The sequence below is a fragment of the Cnephaeus nilssonii genome (genome assembly GCF_951640355.1).
Source record: "Cnephaeus nilssonii genome assembly, chromosome: 19".
NCBI classification, from domain to species: Eukaryota; Metazoa; Chordata; class Mammalia; order Chiroptera; family Vespertilionidae; genus Cnephaeus; species Cnephaeus nilssonii.
In genome coordinates, this window is record NC_137090.1 from 13,827,991 (window position 1) to 13,845,002 (window position 17,012).

The following is a 17,012-nucleotide window of genomic DNA, read 5'->3' on the forward strand; positions in this document are numbered from 1 at the left end:
ACTTTTCCCCAGTTTTTTACTATTATAAAAATACACTGAACCTCTTTGTGCATCTTTATCTGTATTACTGTTTGCCCCATACCTAGATTGCAAATCTGAGTTGTACACACAGAAATGTCCGTCTTCTCTTGGCATAATGCTGTATTGTTTCCAGAGTTCTTGCATCTACATTATTTCATTTGATGACTAAAGGGAGTAAGGGTGTGGTTAAGGGCCAGGGTGAGGGTGAAAAAAATGAGGAGACCCAGTGCTGAAAGCAGTCGGAAAAGGAGGCCATGCAGGGGAGCTGACGGGAGGGACTTCCTGGAGGCGGAAGGCCAGAACTTCACCTGTGAAGGACAAGCAGGATGTGCAGGGCGGCCCACACAAGGACGTGCCACACTCCTCTAGAGACCTGTAGATTCGAGCAACTAGCAGGGTGTGGAGAGATCAGGCTGGCCAGAGCCAAACCTTGTGTTTAGGGAAATAGTGGTCAGACAGATTATGGACCACAGAGTTGGGCCCAGGCCCATAAGCCGTGCAGAGCCAATAGATGTCTTTTTTTTTTTTTTTTAAATATATATTTTATTGATTTTTTACAGAGAGGAAGGGAGAGGGATAGAGAGTTAGAAACATCGATGAGAGAGAAACATCGATCAGCTGCCTCCTGCACACCCGCCACCGGGGATGTGCCCGCAACCGAGGTACATGCCCTTGACCGGATCGAACCTGGGACCCTTCCGTCCGCAGGCCGACGCTCTACCCACTGAGCCAAACCGGTCAGGGCCCAATAGATGTCTTTGAGCTTGAGGTTATCTTAAGGACATGAGGTTTTAAGTTTAGCTCGGCATCAGGGTGGGATGGGAGGGGGTCAGGGGGAAGCAGACGTGGGTAAGACCTATGCTGATAGACTAGGTATCAGGTGATTGCCTTAAACATGTGAAGGAGCCTGTCGACAGCAATGTGCCTGCATGTGGTGGGAATTAAAGGACGGTCATAAATTTTATCCCATGCATTTCATTTATTGGGCAGTTTGACCTATGGCATTGGCAGCGAGACTGCCTTTTTGTGGGCATGGCAGCTTTCTTATTTATAATTGATCTGTGAGGTTTTAATGATTAATGTACATTCACATTTCATAGCCTCCTTAATGGGAAATCCTTACGCAGAAATTGCTCTCCTGGGAAGCAGAACTCAAGCTGGCAAGTGAGGCAGGTTTGGAGATTCCTCCAGCTGCGTTGCATCAGAGTACTCCTTCCTCCTTCCTCAGATATCTGCTTCTGGGTCCCAGTGCCCACTCGGGCTCTCCACCTAAGGGAAAGAATGAAGCCTCCCAGATGCCTATAACTTGTAATATTGTCAGCCTAGGCCAGGGAGGTGGGGGAAGATCCTGTCCCAATGACACGGTTTTCATTTCATGCCCAGCACCCACCATTTGCCCCTGCCCCGTAGGTTCCTCCATCTGGAACTCTACCCCTGAATGCTCTGCCTCTCTCTCTCCTGAGAATTTAACCTCTGGAGGTGTATCAGGACCAAGCACATTTCCATTATCTGGTACCTGAACTCCACCGGCAGCCTCATTTCCCGCCTTCGGCTTCCTGACCTAAGTTGCCCATCAGCAACCTGGAGCTGTTTGTGATTCCTGTATAGACTCACTCTGTGCCTTAACCTCAGCTATTCTCCATACCTGAAATGCCCTCTCCTTTTCCTTGGGAAGTGTTTGCTCACCATTGAGACTCAGTGTGGGCATCACCTGCTTCAGGATGCCTTTCCTGACGCCCACCAGGCTGGGCCCGATGTCCCTCCGTGTGTTCTCATGGCAATTGCTGTGTGTCTGTGTCTGTCGATGCATCGCTGTATTGTATTGTTTTTCTGACTACTTGTCTCTTTCCCCCAGTAGACTGTAAGCTTCTCAAGGGACTGTGTCCTCTTCCTCAGTGTATCCCCAGCGCCCAGCACAGGGCCCAGCGCCCAGCAGACCCAATGTATGCTCAAAGAACGCTGTTGTAAGATCCTGCAGTTCTCTGCAGTGTGACAGGACACTTTGAAGCCAAGACTTTACTCATCCATAAAGCCTCAGCCTGCCACCAGTTTGGGATTTTGAGGCCCTTTATTGGGCGTACATATAAGTGATGGTTATATCTTTTTGTCTTAAGTATTTTGTCTGATGTTAATATTACCTGGTTTTGTATTGACCTGGATATCTCTTTTCATCCTTTATTTTCAAACTTTCTGTATAATTTTGTTTTGTATCTAGCTGGATCTTTTAAAAACCTATCTGATTGGCTGTGTTTTAATAGATGTGCTTAATCTATTTATGTCTATTGTGATTATTGTTTGGTAACATTTCAACTTATCTCTGCCCCTTTAACTTGTGTTTCCTTTTATAGCTTCTGTCCTTTTTCCTTCTTCTCCTTACCTTTTGTCAGAGCAATCAAGTTTTCTATTTTTACTTTTTTACCCTTCTGGTTTGGAAACTCTAAATTGTATTTCTATTCTTATAGTTAGTTATTCTTAAATTTTAACACACCTATATAACTATTATTTTTTCTAATGAAGTGTAAATATTTTGACATGTAAATTCCATTAAAGGCAAGGCTCTTATCACTTTTTACCCATGGAACCGCCCACTCAATCCTTCTTCCTTATTTATATTGTCTAGAACTTAATGTATTTAAATGTTTTAAACTACTTTCTTTAACATTCAATTGTTAATTAAATTGACCAGCATATCATACTGATTCCTGTGCCTGCCATCATTTCTTGCATCCCATTTCTTCTCTGTCTTACTTTTCTGCTTGCCTTCAGTGGTTTTTTTCTTATTTTTAACTTTTTAATTTAATTTAATGGGTTGACCTTTTCAGTGAGTGGTTCTTTCAATGAAGGTAGCACCATCTTTCCTAGAACTCTTGTTTGTGTATTGTGTGTGAGTTTCTTTTTAATTGTTTTAAGAAAATGAAATAGCCTATTAACATTAATCAAGTTAAAAATCAGAATCCCCAGGAACATGTACTAATATAAGTCAACTAAAAATCTGACCAATTTTTGGCCGATTCAGCTCTTACTGATGAGATCTCTCATTTTTTCGTTCTTATGCCTCCACAGGCTAAGAAATTATTACCGACCGTGGATAGAGCCTGTGGGTAAAATAAGGGTAGTGATATCCACATGGGTAGTAATACTGCTCAATTCCTGGTTGTTCCAGGTACCTCTGCCAACAAACTTCTATCCTAAAAAGGAACTGAGGATCCTTGAGTCCCAGGAGAAAGGGCCAGGTGTGTCCTAGCTTTAGCCCTAACCCCATGTTAGATGCTCTAGTTGTATAAATTGGCCTCATTGTTTCTGCAGGTAACATATCTTGAAAACTTAGTTTCTTCATCTGTAAAATGGGAACAGTATTAACCAACCTTGTTGGTTGCTGGGAGGTTCGTCAGTAATGTAGATAAAGCACCTAGTACATGCCCAGTACATTGAAGACGTCTGATGGCTGGTCGTGGTTATTACAGTCCCTGGCCCTTAGGAGACATTCATTGAACACTTGTTGAATGAAAGCAGGAGCCTAACACAAAAGGCTTCATTGAGGAGATACGTTATAAAGGGCAGGTGAAATCTGGACAGATATTAATAAAGAAAGAAGACATTCTCTATAGGAGCAAGAAGGTGAGCAAAAGGAAAAAAATCTGAGGCTCACCCATTGCTGCTCTGTTGGGGCCAGTGAAAGGAGTCTGGCTGGAACAGAAGCTGGACTAGGGGTTTGGGGGAGGAGGGGGCATGGGTAGGCAGGGCAGAAAGGGAGCCAGGGCTGAGCGTGCGTGGGGATCGCTGTGCCTGCCTCGCCAGATGACTTTTGCCAGGCCAGCTCGCTCTGCTCGACGCCGGCCCTTGTTTCCCCTTCCTGCACAGCCCCTCGTTCTTCTTTTTTTTTTTTTATGGTTTTGGTTCTTACATTTAATTACTTTATTGATTAAGGTATCACATATTTGTCCTCATTCCCCCCCCCCCATTCTCATCCCAAACCCCTCCCCACGCATGCCCCCACCCTCATTCTTGATAGGCACTGGCTGGCCCAGTGTGGCCTAGTGGCTGGGCAAGCTGGAGCTCAAAAGAGGAAGCATCAGAATAAGATTGGTTTTTCAACTAATATCTTACTAAGGAAGTTGAGTCATTCTACTTCTGCTATTTATCCCCTCTGGGCATTCAGAGAAGGACAGATTTTACTTCCAGATGAAATAGTCATGAGAGGGATTTGCCCTGGTCTGCCCTGGCCCCTCAGTGGACATTTTCAAGATGACCCTATAAGATGGAGATTTTTATTTCCTTTATATTCAGAGAACCAAGGCTCATGTATGGCTTAAGTAAGGCTCGACATCTTGACTATATGGTGTTGAAACAGAGAAGTACCATTGTCTCAGTGACAGCATTTATGGGCCTGGTGAAGGGCAAGGGAGTGACCTTTCATTTAGTATCTTCTATTGGCCAAGCAAACCAATTGGCGTTTCTGTACTCTACCTCATTCAGTCCTCAGAATAACTCCGAAGACACTAAGAGAAGAAACTGGGCAGCCTGCTTAAGCTTTAGGCAGCAAGCCTCACCTCTGCACCCTGTGACTGTGTGGCTTTTATTTTTTTTTAATATGTCTTCATTGATTTGAGTGAGGAAGGGAGAAGGAGAGAGAGAGACAGAAACATCAATGATGAGAGAATCCTCGATTGGCTGCCTCCAGCACACCTCCAACTGGGGATCGAGCCTGCAACTCAGGCATGTGCCCTGACTGGGAATCAAACCGTGACCTCTTGGTTCATAGGTCGACGCTCAACCACTGAACCACAACGGCAGGGCCAGAAAGGCTGTTTCCAATGTGAGTTACATATCAGTTGCATGCTTCTAGCTTTTATATATTGGGAGTTAAGGTATGATTTCATTTGACAAAAATGGTCCCACGGCTTTTTTTTTTTTGTTTAAGTTGCCAAGGCTAAAGCCCTTATCTTCTGGTTCCTAGTCTGGTGTTTTCACCATACTTACTAAAACAGGGAAGTGAAATATGATACATTTTAGAGATGTTATCAACACTGAAGATAAAATTTTAAACATTATTTTTGTACCCTCCAGTTAATAAAAAAAAAAAAAAATTCATTTAACCTAAACTACATTCCTGTCTCAGAATCCTAGGAACAACTTTTGCCGTTGAGTAAACATCGCTATCATAGCTCTAGAGCAGAACTTTCTGCAGTGGTGGGAGTGTTCTCTAGCTGCACTGTCCAACAACTGTCCTAGTGAAACTGAGGAACTGATTTTTAAATTTTATTTAATTTTAATTCATTTAAATCGCTCGTGGCCACCATATTGGACAGCACAGCCTTACAGTATAGAGAGGGGCTGAAATGACAGTCTCTGACCCCTTGGCATCAGAATCATCCAGAGAACTTGTCAAAAGTACAGATTCTGGGCCTAATGCCCAGTGACTGCTTCAGTAAGTGTAGGGTGAGTGCATTTTCAGAACTCATCTCGTTATTCTAACCTGCAGGCAGGTTGGAAATTGCTGCATTAGTCGGGTGCCCTCTTCCTTAGGGTGGGAGAGTAGAGCCAGCATCAGGCACTCAGCCCTGGCCTTGATCTTCTGGGCGATTATAGCAACCTTCTGGGGAATGTGAGCCCCTTGGAGAATGTGATAAAAGCTATGGACCTCTTCCCTGGAAAAAGCACACACTGTGTATTTTCACATGCCATCCTGAAGCCATCCTTGAACCCACTCCTCACCTTGGACGGGAGACCTTTACTACCTGGTAAGGGAGCCAAGTTTGAATCTTAGGGTCTGGGAGTGTTGTCCACAACAAGCCTGTCATACGGGTCTGCCCAAGGGTTGATCTGGTACCATCCCAGTCATTCCTACCCCCAGACTTCCAGGGGCTCATCAAGGCACGCAGAAGAGAGAATAGGCGGTGTACATGAATCAAAAGAATACTGAATGAATACTGAATGAACTCCACCCCTTTCCCTTCCGCTTCTGTTTTCATGGCCTTGGGTGAGCTGGGTGCATTCGGCTGTTGCTACAGCTCGCATACATCCTCAGCTCAGCTCTGACAGAGCAGAGGCCTGACTGCATTTGAGGTGTGAGTGGAGCTGGGGAGAGAGTCCAGGCTGAGTAATGGATCAGGATTTTGACCTGCCTTCAAAGGCAGAGACATAACTGGCTCCCACTTAGTCCTCACTCTCCACCAGCTGCAGGGGAGAGAAGGGGCAGCAGAGCTGAGGGGCTGTGAGCTGGGCTGACTAGCCAGGGACCAAAACCTGGGGCTGGAAGGCCACCTGGCTAGCAGTCCCAGGATTAATGCAGAGCCTGTTTTTGTAGACCAGAACCGGTATAGAAGTGGGGAAGGCGGAAGGCGGGAAGGAGTGTGAGAGCGCACGCGTGTGTGTGTGTGTGTGTGTGTGTGTGTGTGTGTGTGTGTGTGTAAAAGAGCTGCTGTCAGGCAAAGTGTCCCGAGAATAGCCTCTTGAACTTGGAGTCTGTCAGTGAGGGCCTGAGTCATGGTCATGTGGCCCAGGAAAGCCAGCCACAGGAGAAGCTGTAGTTCCCAGGCCGTGATTTCATGCCCCTGCGAGGTGAGGGTCAGCCTGTTTTCCCCGTGCCCTTCACAGGTTCAGCTGCCAGCTGCTGGGCTAGCTTCTCAACAGCCTGCTTGTTCCTCTCCGCCTGCCAGGCCGGTGGATGAGTCACCCGGGAACTGCACAGGCCCTGAGCTCGGCTGCCTCCGCCTCAGCTTCTCCCGGGCGGGGGAGCCTGACATACTCATGGAGGGAGGGAGGATCAGGGCGCCTGGCCAGCGGCCCTCCTGCCCACCAAGGTGAAAGGATGGCGTGGGGGAGAGGGGGGAGGTCCCCATAGCCTCTCCAGTGGAGGCATGGCTCAGGGTGAGCCATGTGAGGCAGAGGTGGGTTCTGTGAGCCCCACACATCTAGATCTCAAACAGCTGGGTGCCCTCGGAACAGCCGTTGAGCACTCGGCCTCATTTCTCTCACTGGTCGGATGGAATTCTCTCTTCATCCCATGCTCAGGATCATCCTGTCTCTGGAGAGCATCCTTTGATTCCCTCATTCAGCCAACATCGATTGTCTGGTCTGTGCCTCACTGTGCTATACACTGAGGGCACCATCTCTTCCCTCAGGAGCCTCCTGACCAGCGAGTTCCCCTTTGTGTCAAGGGCACGTACCTCGGTTGCATGCTCCGCCCCATCCTGGGCCCAGATCTGGGCTCGTGCCGGAGGCAACCAATTGATGTGATATATTTCTCTCTCTTCCACTCTCTCTAAAAATCAATGGAAAAATATTCTCGGGTGAGGATTGAAAAAAGAAGAGAAGAAAAAAAAAAAAGAAAATGAGGAGGTTGCGCCCTACAGGTGTTGCTCAGTGGTTGAGCTTTGACCTGTGACCCAGGAGGTCACAATTCGATTCCCAGTCAGAGCACATGGCTGGGCTGTTGGCTCAGTCCCCAGTAAGGAGTGTGCAGGAGGCAGCCCATCAGTGATTCTCTCTCACCATTGATGTTTCTCTTTCCCTTTCCCGTCCTCTCTGAAATCGATAAAAATATATATTAAAAAAGAAAAGGAGGAGGTTAAAGTACTGTGGAGGTCCCTGTAAGCAGAACTCTACGGCTGTTAGGTTTGGAGGTTTGGGGTTGTTTTTAAGATCTCAGGGCCCCTGGTAAAGAATCTGAGGAAGGTAGGAGGTGCTGTAGGCCCCAGATGAATTCCTTTTTGGAGGTTGCAGGGGTTGAGGAGGTGTGGGTTGGGACAGAAGCCTAAGGGCCTTACAAGGGAAATAGCCTGCTTGGAGGGCTTTCACCTAATTGAAGTCAGAACACCCCCTGGACTTTCATCATCAAGTAACGATGAGGTCACCCATTCAGCCTCCTCAGCGTCTAGCCTTCAGGACCAAACCCAGGCATTCCAGCTGAAAGCTGGAGCCACTCTGAGTTCAAAGCTAGGAGGCCCTTGAAGGCACAGATGTGAGGATCCAGTTAGTGACCCACACGCTCATCCCCCACCCCAGTCAGACTGGCTCAGTCTTTCAGAGTCTTTGTGGTGAGGCGGACTCAGTAGGAAGGTTTGAGCCTAATGTTTCCCAGCTTCTGACTGTCTCGTTTTAGCTTGATAGGGCAAAAGGCCAGAGGCGTTACAGCTTTGGCGTCACTCACAGGGTCTGCCTTTCTACCCAAAGAGCAAACTGAGGCGTGATCCGGATGAGTGGAGCTACAGCAGGGAAGACTGCATCTGGTAGTGACACCTTTAAGACCAGGCTGCCACCAGAGAGCACTCATGAAAGACCTGTTTGTGCCCTAGGCCAGTGGTCGACAAACCGCGGCTCGCGAGCCACATGCGGCTCTTTGGCCCCTTGGGTGTGACTCTTCCACAAAATACCACGTGCGGCGCACACGTACAGTGCGATTGAAACTTTGTGGCCCATGCGCAGAAGTCGGTTTCGGCCTGGGCGAGTCTATTTTGAAGAAGTGGCGTTAGAACGCTCAAGGGGCCAAAGAGCCGAATGTGGCTCGAGAGCCGTGGTTTGCCGACCACTGCCCTAGGCAGTTTGGCTCAGTCGATAGAGTATCAGCCTTCGGGGACTGAAGGGTCCCGGGTTCGATTCCAGTCAAGGGCATGTACCTGGTTGCAGGCTCCTGATTGGGGGCGTGTGGAGGCAACCACTCAATGTGTCTCTCTCACATGGATATTTCTCTCTGTGTGTCTCTCCCTCTCCCTTCCACTCTCTAAAAACCAATGGAAAAATATCCTCAGGTGAGGATTAACACCAAATAAATAAATAGGGCCTGTTTGCATCTGGTGCCTTCTCAGGCTTTGTCTATAGCAAGTCAAGACCCTGCTCTGTGGGCGCTCACAGCCCCAGTCCTTAAAAGGGTTCCGGATGGTCACAGTCTCAGGTGGTACGGTTCTGTTTCATGGCAGTTCTAGCCTGCAGGCTATTTGCACAGGTTGTCACCACACCGGGCTCACCCTGCAGCTTCCTGGGACACACGGGGCTGCTGGAGATGGAATTCTTGTGCTTTGCCCTCATGTTTCTAGAGGTGTAGGTGGGTGTTGGAGGCTCTAATATAAACTCCACTGCTGATGTTGCCTGAGAGCAAGATGGTACCTAGGAGAGGTTTTCAGCAAATGAGTCTGGACGTTACAGAAGGAAGTGTGTCAGTTCCTCTGGAGAGCCACAAACAGATGCTTCTGGGCCCGGAGCCAGGTGTGGTGCTGCCGTTTGCATGGTGATTTTTAGGCTTCGTAAGATACGTGTATACATATACGCCTGTGCACACAGATACCCACCCCTGCCAGGGAGCGAACCTTTATTCTCTCCTGTTGGAGGAGAGCCATGTGGTCGGTGCAGACATGTCCTCTAAGAAGACAAGGCCTGAGCAGTCGGTGCGGTGACTCATGGTTTTGGAATATAGGATCCACCACCCTGTTCTGGGGAAGCAACGTTTGCCATGAAACAAACAACAGGAGATTCTGCCATTATTTATGAAGGGAAGAAAGAGCCAGCCCAGATGTCCGTGCCATGGTGTCTGGAGGAAGTGGCTGGGAGCCTCCTCGTTGGGCAGAGTGTTGATGGTGGTGTGCTGGTAGGGCTGGGGGCTCGCTGCTCCCAGGGCCAGTGTAGATGCTGAGAGGTGGACTTCTTTGCCTTTGGGAACATTTGGAGGATAAATGGGCATAAAGAGGCAGAGCCCCATTTCCCCTGCTTTTCTCCTCCGCCCCCCGCCTGACCTGGGCCCCTCGGGGTCTGTGAGTGACCTGCTCTGGTTTGGTCTCCCCGCAGGGTGAGCGTGAGCCTGGGAGATGGCAGTGATGGAAGTGGCCTGCCCAGGCGCTCCTGGCTCGGCGGTCGGGCAGCAGAAGGAGCTCGCCAAAGCCAAGGAGAAGACGCAGGCCATGGAGAAGATGCAAAGCTCCGTCAACAAGCTCGAGGCCGTGGAGAAGAGCCCCGTGTTCTGCGGGAAGTGGGAAATCCTGAACGACGTGATTACCAAAGGCACAGCCAAGGAAGGCTCCGAGGGAGGGCCGGCCGCCATCTCCATCATTGCCCAGGCTGAATGTGAGGCCCCGGGCTGGGAGGGCGCTGGCAGAGAGGGTGGGCCTGCGGGGGGTGCAGCTCTTACGCCAGGGTGGCTGGCACAGGTGAGGTGTGGGGTCTCCTTTGGAAGAGGGAGGTCCTGGTGACCACTCTGTGTGATTCTCACAAGATACAACTGGGGGGAGTGGAGGTTAAGCCAAGACTGAGAGTGAAGCGGGAGTTGTAACTGTGCTGGGGAGTGAGACAGAAGGAGGGAGAAGTGGCACATGGAGGCTTTTTCCCATTGTAACCGGAGCAGGGAAGAGAGCTGGGAGGCAGGACACCGTGGGCTCCACAGGTCCTGGGGACTCTGCAGGATCGTCAGGCAGGCCCTCAGCCTTCTGTCCTGACCTTGGGCAGCCGGAGCATCCCTGGAGAGGCCCCAGACAGGAAAGGCCAGGTCTCCTGGAAAGCCCCTGTGGGGCTTGATTCTCTTCCATCTCAAGGTGGCCCCACCCCAAAGAATGAACACCTGCTCTTGGGCCTGCTGGGCAAGTCGATGGCCGCAGGCTGCTGCAGGGTGAGGCCTGGCCTGGTCCTTTCTGCTTCCACTTACAATACCTCAAAATGACTTGAAATGATGGCTGCCACAGGAGCCTGAGAAACTCCCAGGAGGGCGGGGTGGGGCCAGGAGTCTCCTCTCTCCCCCACCCACCCTCTGGGAGGTTTCTGGGGCCGGCAGACAGCTCGTGATGGCATTTTCCCACATACACATCCTTCCCCTCATCTTCCACTGACTTCTGTCTGGTTTTTGAGGAGAGATGAGAGAATAAAAATTGAAGTGGAGTGAGTGACATAATGTAATAATAGACACATAAACACACACATACACATATGTGAAAGTATATAGTAGCTCATATTTATTGAGCTGTGATATGTGCCACGCACTTGGTTGAGGATTTTGTATAGATCATCTCACTTAAGCGTCACATAAGTGAAGTGAGGTGGGCACCCTATGTTATGCCCTCTGCTCTTGACCCTTCAACTGGGAGGGTGGGTGAAGCAGTCAGTGAGAGGAGCTGGCATGCGCAGGAGGTGAGCCACCGGACAGCCGGAGGTGGTCTGCAGAGGAGGAGGGGGCGTGGTCCAGAGGGTGCCTCTAAAACGCCTCTCTCCTAAGTGCTGAATTCCTCTTCCTTGTCTTCTCCCTTCTGCTTGTCCAAAAGGTGAGAATAGCCAAGAGTTCAGCCCCACCTTTTCAGAACGGATTTTCATCGCCGGGTCAAAACAGTACAGGTAAGGAGGTGAGCTGGAGTGGGACACGGGGACCTAAGCCAGCGTCCTCCCTCCCCCAGCTGCTCGCCCGGCCGCTCCCCGGTGACCCCTGGCTCCCTCCTTCAGCACCTGTGGTGCAGCCCTTGGAACCCGCCCAGGCTTTCCTGGCTGAGCTGCTCTCTCAGCCAAATAAGCTTTTCAAAAGCCTTTCACAGCGTGTGGATGACTGCCTCTGGGTCGCATCAGCTTGACGTTTTATTTTTATTCTCCTCAGAGTCCTTGCTGCTCCCCCTCATTTCCCATCAACAGGGAGGACGCTGGGAACAGAAATCACTTTTCCGCTGGTGTGTGACCATCGGTGCTGGCCGAGTGGCCGCCCTGACCGTGGGAGAAGCCTGCGGTGTCTTTTCTCCTGTGAGACACACCCGGGAGGGATGAGGGTTTGGAGACAGGCAGGCGGGCTCAGCTCCGTGGCCCTGGAGGAAGGAGGCCACGCGAGGCCCAGTCTGTTCCCAGGCTCCCCGTCCCCAAAGATGAGTTTTGGCAACTGAAGTTCGACCTGGAAACAACTTCCTCCTCTGCCACCAGGCGGACTTCTTTACCATTGCAATATGGCAACTGCTAGTGATCAAAAGGTTGTGGGGCCCGAGCCAGTTTGGCTCAGTGGATAGAGCCTGCTGACTGAAGGGTCCCGGGTTCAATTCCGGTCAAGGGCACATGCCCTGGTTTCGGGCTCAGTCCCCAGTGGGGGGCGTGCAGGAGGCAGTCAATCAACGATTCTCTCTCATCATTGATGTTTCTATTTCTCCCTCTCTCTTCCTCTCTGAAATCAATAAAAATATTTTTTTAAAAAAGGTTGTGGGGAGGGCCGCTGCCCTTGAACCCATAAGTGCTCGGTGTTTGGTCAAATTCCTTACACTGCCCCTCGTGCCTTTTGCCCAGGGAAGGGGTTTCTGAGGGACCCGCTTCTTGCAGCTCCCCGAGAGAAGCGTGTAGGCCTCTGCAGCCCCAGGGCTGGGGTGAGTCTGCCTCCTTTGTGCGAGGGTGGCTAAGGCCGCGGTCTGTCCACAGCTGTTTGGCAGCCATCCTTTCAGAAACCGTTGCCAGTGCCTTAATACCTGGCAGGGGAGAGAGCCAGTGAGATCCGTGGTGGGGGGGAGGCCGTCAGAGAAAGCTAGGCTCCCCTGGTCCCTGGTCACCAGCCCAGGCAAGATTTCCTGTCTCTGTGGCTCCTCACATTCCGACGGCCACCAGGGATCAGAGTTGACCGACCTCAACTGTCCCTTCTTCTGGAGGTGACAGAAACAGACTCTTGTCAGTTAGAGTTAATGCCCACCCGGGAGTGACCTTCAGAGTCACAGGCCACCTTCTGGGCCCTCCAGGGACTCTCCCCCTTGGAGAGCAGGGAGAGAGGCGTGTGCCCTGAACACCCTGTCCCAATAATAATAGTTTACTGAAAACGTGCCTTTGGGCCTAGGCACTGAGGTAGGCTTTTTAAATGAGATGTTTCTCTCTCCCTTTTTTTTTTAAATAAATTTTTATTGATTTCAGAGAGGAAGGGAGAAGGAGAGACAGAAACATCAATGATGAGAGAGAAGCATTGATCGGCTGCCTCCTGCACGGCCCACACTGGGGAAGGAGCCCGAAACCTGGGCATGTGCCCTGACTGGGAATCGAACCGTGACCTCCTGGTTCCTAGGTCAACCCCTGAGCCACGCTGGCTGGGCAATGAGCTGTTTCTTTACACCTCTCCACCTGCAGAAATACTACCCCCATTTTATAAATGAGAAAACTGAGGTTCCTGGGGGCTTGAGAATGTTCCCATGTTCACTTAAGTACCAAGTGAGCTGGGATTTGTCTATGACTCTAACTACAGTTACCTAAGCAGTTATGTCTTCCTGCCTCCTCCCGTTCCAAATGCATATCTGTCCCCTTTTGACAGCCAGTCTGAGAGCCTTGATCAAATCCCCAACAATGTGGCCCACGCAACGGAGGGCAAAATGGCCCGCGTGTGTTGGAAGGGGAAGCGCCGCGGCAAAGCCCGGAAGAAACGCAAGAAGAAGAGCTCGAAGCCCCTGGCTCAGGCGGGAGTGGCCGTGGCCAGACCCCTCCCCAGAACCCCCGAGCAGGAGAGCTGCACAGTCCCTGTGCAGGTGAGCCCCACCGTCACCCCCAGATCCGGCTCCCGGGGCCCCTGGCACAGCGCCTGAGCCTTGGCCTGGCCCTGTGTCCTAACACTGTGTTTTCCCCGCAGGAGGACGAGTCCCCGCTTGGCACCCCATATATTAGCAATGCCCTGCAGTTCACCCAGCCTCTGAAGGAGCCGGGCCTTGGCCAACTCTGTTTTAAGAAACTTGGGGAAGGCCTACGGCCAGCACTGCCTCGGTCGGAACTCCACAAACTGATCAGCCCCTTGCAATGTCTAAACCACGTATGGAAACTCCACCACCCCCAGGATGCAGGGCCCCTGCCCCAGCCTGCTCACCCCTTCCCCTACGGCAGACTGCCCCATCCCTTCCCATTCCACCCCCTCCAGCCCTGGAAACCGCACCCCCTAGAGTCCTTCCTGGGCAAACTGGCCTGTGTAGACAGCCATCAGCCCCTGCCTGGCTCACCCCTGAGCAAACTAGCCTATGGAGACCGTCAGAAGCCCCTGCCGGGCCCACCCCCGGAGCCCCGCTGCCCACCTTGCGGCACTCAGGACAAGTTTTCTGTGGAGGAGTACCTGGTGCACGCCCTGCAAGGAAGCGTGAGCTCCGGCCAGGCCCACAGCCTGGCCAGCCTGGCCAAGACCTGGTCGGCGAGGGGCTCCAGGCCCCAGAAGCCCAGCCCCAAAACTGAGGACAGCGAGGGAGTCCTGCTTACTGAGGTAACTCATCCCCCAAACACACACACACATACCACGCCCACCACCAAGTCCAGGGTCAAGGGTAGCAGCTGGGAATCAGGGGGACTGCTATGGAAGAAGGGGCGTCGCTGGAAACCTGCCAGACCCACTCTCAAACCCACCCGTTAGGGGGATGGTTTTTTCTCTTTATCAAAATCACTCAGGCATGTGATAAAAAGACGAAATCACAGCAAATTGCTTATCGCTGATGAAAAGCATAGTCTCACTCAACCTCCGGGCTCCCTTTTCCGTCTTTTTAGCTACTTCTGTTTTTAGTCTGACTGGTTGCCTCATAAATGCTGAATCGTGTGCGTGTGTTATATGAATAATACATATGCTGAGAAATGGGAATAAGCAAATACCAACTTAAGAAGTTACCCAGGACCCCCGATGTGAAACCTGAGGGGTTTGCCCTGTGTCACTACTCCCCGTCTTCTCCGTTTCCTCTAGTTCTCTTACTAGATAATTTTGTAACCCTAAATGATTTTCCACACTTACATTTCTGGGCTTTATTCCATCCATCTTTGACATTATCCCTCGGCCCCTGCCCCCTGCCCTGTCCTTCCCTTTCTTCTACCTCTTAGCTCCCGCGTTATATTTTCTCATTGTCAACATTGCGACAATGTCCGTTTCTGTCCCACAACCACAAGTCTGGGAGACTTTTCATCACAAGGACCAGCTTGCCTCCGGCGGCACATGAGGCACTCATTTGCCTTCACCTAATTCCCATAACCCCCTCTCTGGGTCCTGCCCTCCCAGCCCCCAACGCGGTGATGTCTTTGGTTGTGAGAGCTCAGCCCCAGCTGGCAGCCTGACCAGGACTGCCCGCTAGAGAGCCTTCCTAACTGTAACGCTTCGTCCCCCTGGGGCCTGGCCACTGAAACTGGCCTCTCTCCTGCCAACTCCAGAAACTGAAGCCGGTGGATTATGAGTACCGAGAGGAGGTCCACTGGGCCACACGCCAGCCCTGCCTGGGCAGAGGCTCCTTCGGAGAGGTGCACAGGATGGAGGACAAGCAGACTGGCTTCCAGTGTGCTGTCAAAAAGGTAGGCCCCCGAAATGTGCCCGAGCTCCAGGGGCTGGAGAGGGAGGCCGGGGCGCCGGTTGCACTCCCTCCGCTTTCCTTCGAGGTAGGCACAGGGTGGCGGGGGCCTAACTGGCTAATGGAGCCCGGCTCTCCTGGCTGCCCTGGCTCAGTTTGGGAGCTGCACTTGTTATGCGTGCAAGTGAGAGGGGATGTGAGAGCGTGCCAGCGGCCTGGGCCACTCCTGATGCCATGCCAGGGGCAGGTAACCCTGGAAGATGGGCGGATCGCCATGACATTCATGTGAGGCTGAAACCCCTAACCACACAGTGGGGCCACCACACTTGGGCCATAAGGCAATTGCAAGAGCAATACCTCCACCTAACAGGCGCCTCCTGGAGGAGTCTGTGCGTGGGGGGAGTCAGATCTGGTTTGAGTTTGGTCCTGGGGGATGGACATTATGAGGAAATGAGACTTAGCAAGAGACCCAGGCTTGCCTGACCTGAGTCTGCCTCTGAAACACTTTTCAAGGAGGGTGGGGATAAGGACTCGTGGTCCTAGGACTTCAACTAGAGACACAGGCATGAACCACCTCTCCACTCTCTCATCTCACCATGTTAGAACTGGAGGCCAGAGAGTCACGTGCCTTGCCCAAAGCCACACAGCTGGGCCTGAAACCGAGGCCTCCTTCTGTCCAATCACACACAGGCCCGCCAGCCGCACATCCACAGACCTGGAAGGTGTCGACCCTGCTCCCCTTCTGCCACCTTTTCTCCTCCCTCTGGCTCTCGGCTCACCTTGACTGGAAGCCACTTTGTCCCTGGCCCAAGGCCAGCATCCAGGACCTCTGACGCCAGAAATCAGAAACATTTCTGTGGGCATTTCCTTGGGCCGTAGGCAAGGTGAAATAGACTAGCTGAGAGATGGACCTTGTTTTCAAGCGGCTTTTGTCAAGGACTCTGGTCCCTAAATGGAAAGAAACCAAGTAGCCAGACCAGGGCCTGTGCAGAGTGGACATCAACTCTGCCGCCTTCACGGATGCCTGTGGCTTTAAGGGGCGAAGATACAAATTGTGATGTTAATACACCTGGCTTCCCTGGCTTGTACCTGGGCCAGGGTGTTAGAGCTCTAGAGTTGGAGCCTCAGGGCGACAGGACAAGTGAGGGGACTCTCCGTAGGTATTACCCCAAACTTCAGACATACTGTGTCAAATCAGCAAGCTCTACCCTGGCAACCCCCACTGACCAAAACATGTGCGGAGTTCTTGCCAGCGTGGGTCATCTTCCCCTGGGATGCCAAGGCCACGTGCCTGACCTCCTCAGCAGCAGCTCCCTCCCCAGGCCACCGGAGAAGGCGCAGCTGTCCCTCCTGAGAGGGTGTGAAGTGTCCTGGAGATGAATGGTCAGTGCTGGGGGCTTAGTCACTGGGCTTCTCAGCTGTTCCCCTGATGAGGTTGTCAGAGTCCCAGGCAACAAGGTAAACAACCCGAATATAGTAGAAGAGGACAAATCCTCCATTTCTCACCACGGCAGTGAGGAAAGCTCCAAGCACCACTCGGCTTCCCACCCACCCACTCAGCGCCTCCGCTTCTGCTGGAGCATCCACTCTCCCAGCTCTCCTCCTGCTGCACAAGGTCTCTGAGGACGGCTTGTTGGCAGCCCTCACAGCGGCCCTTGGCTGGCCAGACAGCCCCCCCTTCTCTCCTTTCTCTCAAGGGGAGGACATAGGGCAGGCAATGGGGTTCTTTAGGATGTTCATCTGGAAGATCTGAGAACCAGTTCCCTGCTGAGG

At 51.7% G+C, this 17,012-nt stretch overlaps 1 protein-coding gene across 1 annotated transcript in view; it reads left to right on the plus strand.

Annotated features, from left to right (window-relative positions):
• The window catches only part of MAP3K14 (mitogen-activated protein kinase kinase kinase 14), a 43,254-nt gene that overhangs the window by 13,481 nt on the left and 12,761 nt on the right, over positions 1 to 17,012 (plus strand). The window contains exons 2-6 of the mRNA XM_079799199.1: positions 9,802 to 10,077; positions 11,262 to 11,331; positions 13,253 to 13,463; positions 13,565 to 14,179; positions 15,106 to 15,243. Of these exons, the coding sequence (XP_079655325.1) occupies positions 9,822 to 10,077; positions 11,262 to 11,331; positions 13,253 to 13,463; positions 13,565 to 14,179; positions 15,106 to 15,243 (1,290 nt within the window). The 5' untranslated portion in view covers positions 9,802 to 9,821. The remainder of the gene's footprint in view (positions 1 to 9,801; positions 10,078 to 11,261; positions 11,332 to 13,252; positions 13,464 to 13,564; positions 14,180 to 15,105; positions 15,244 to 17,012) is intronic.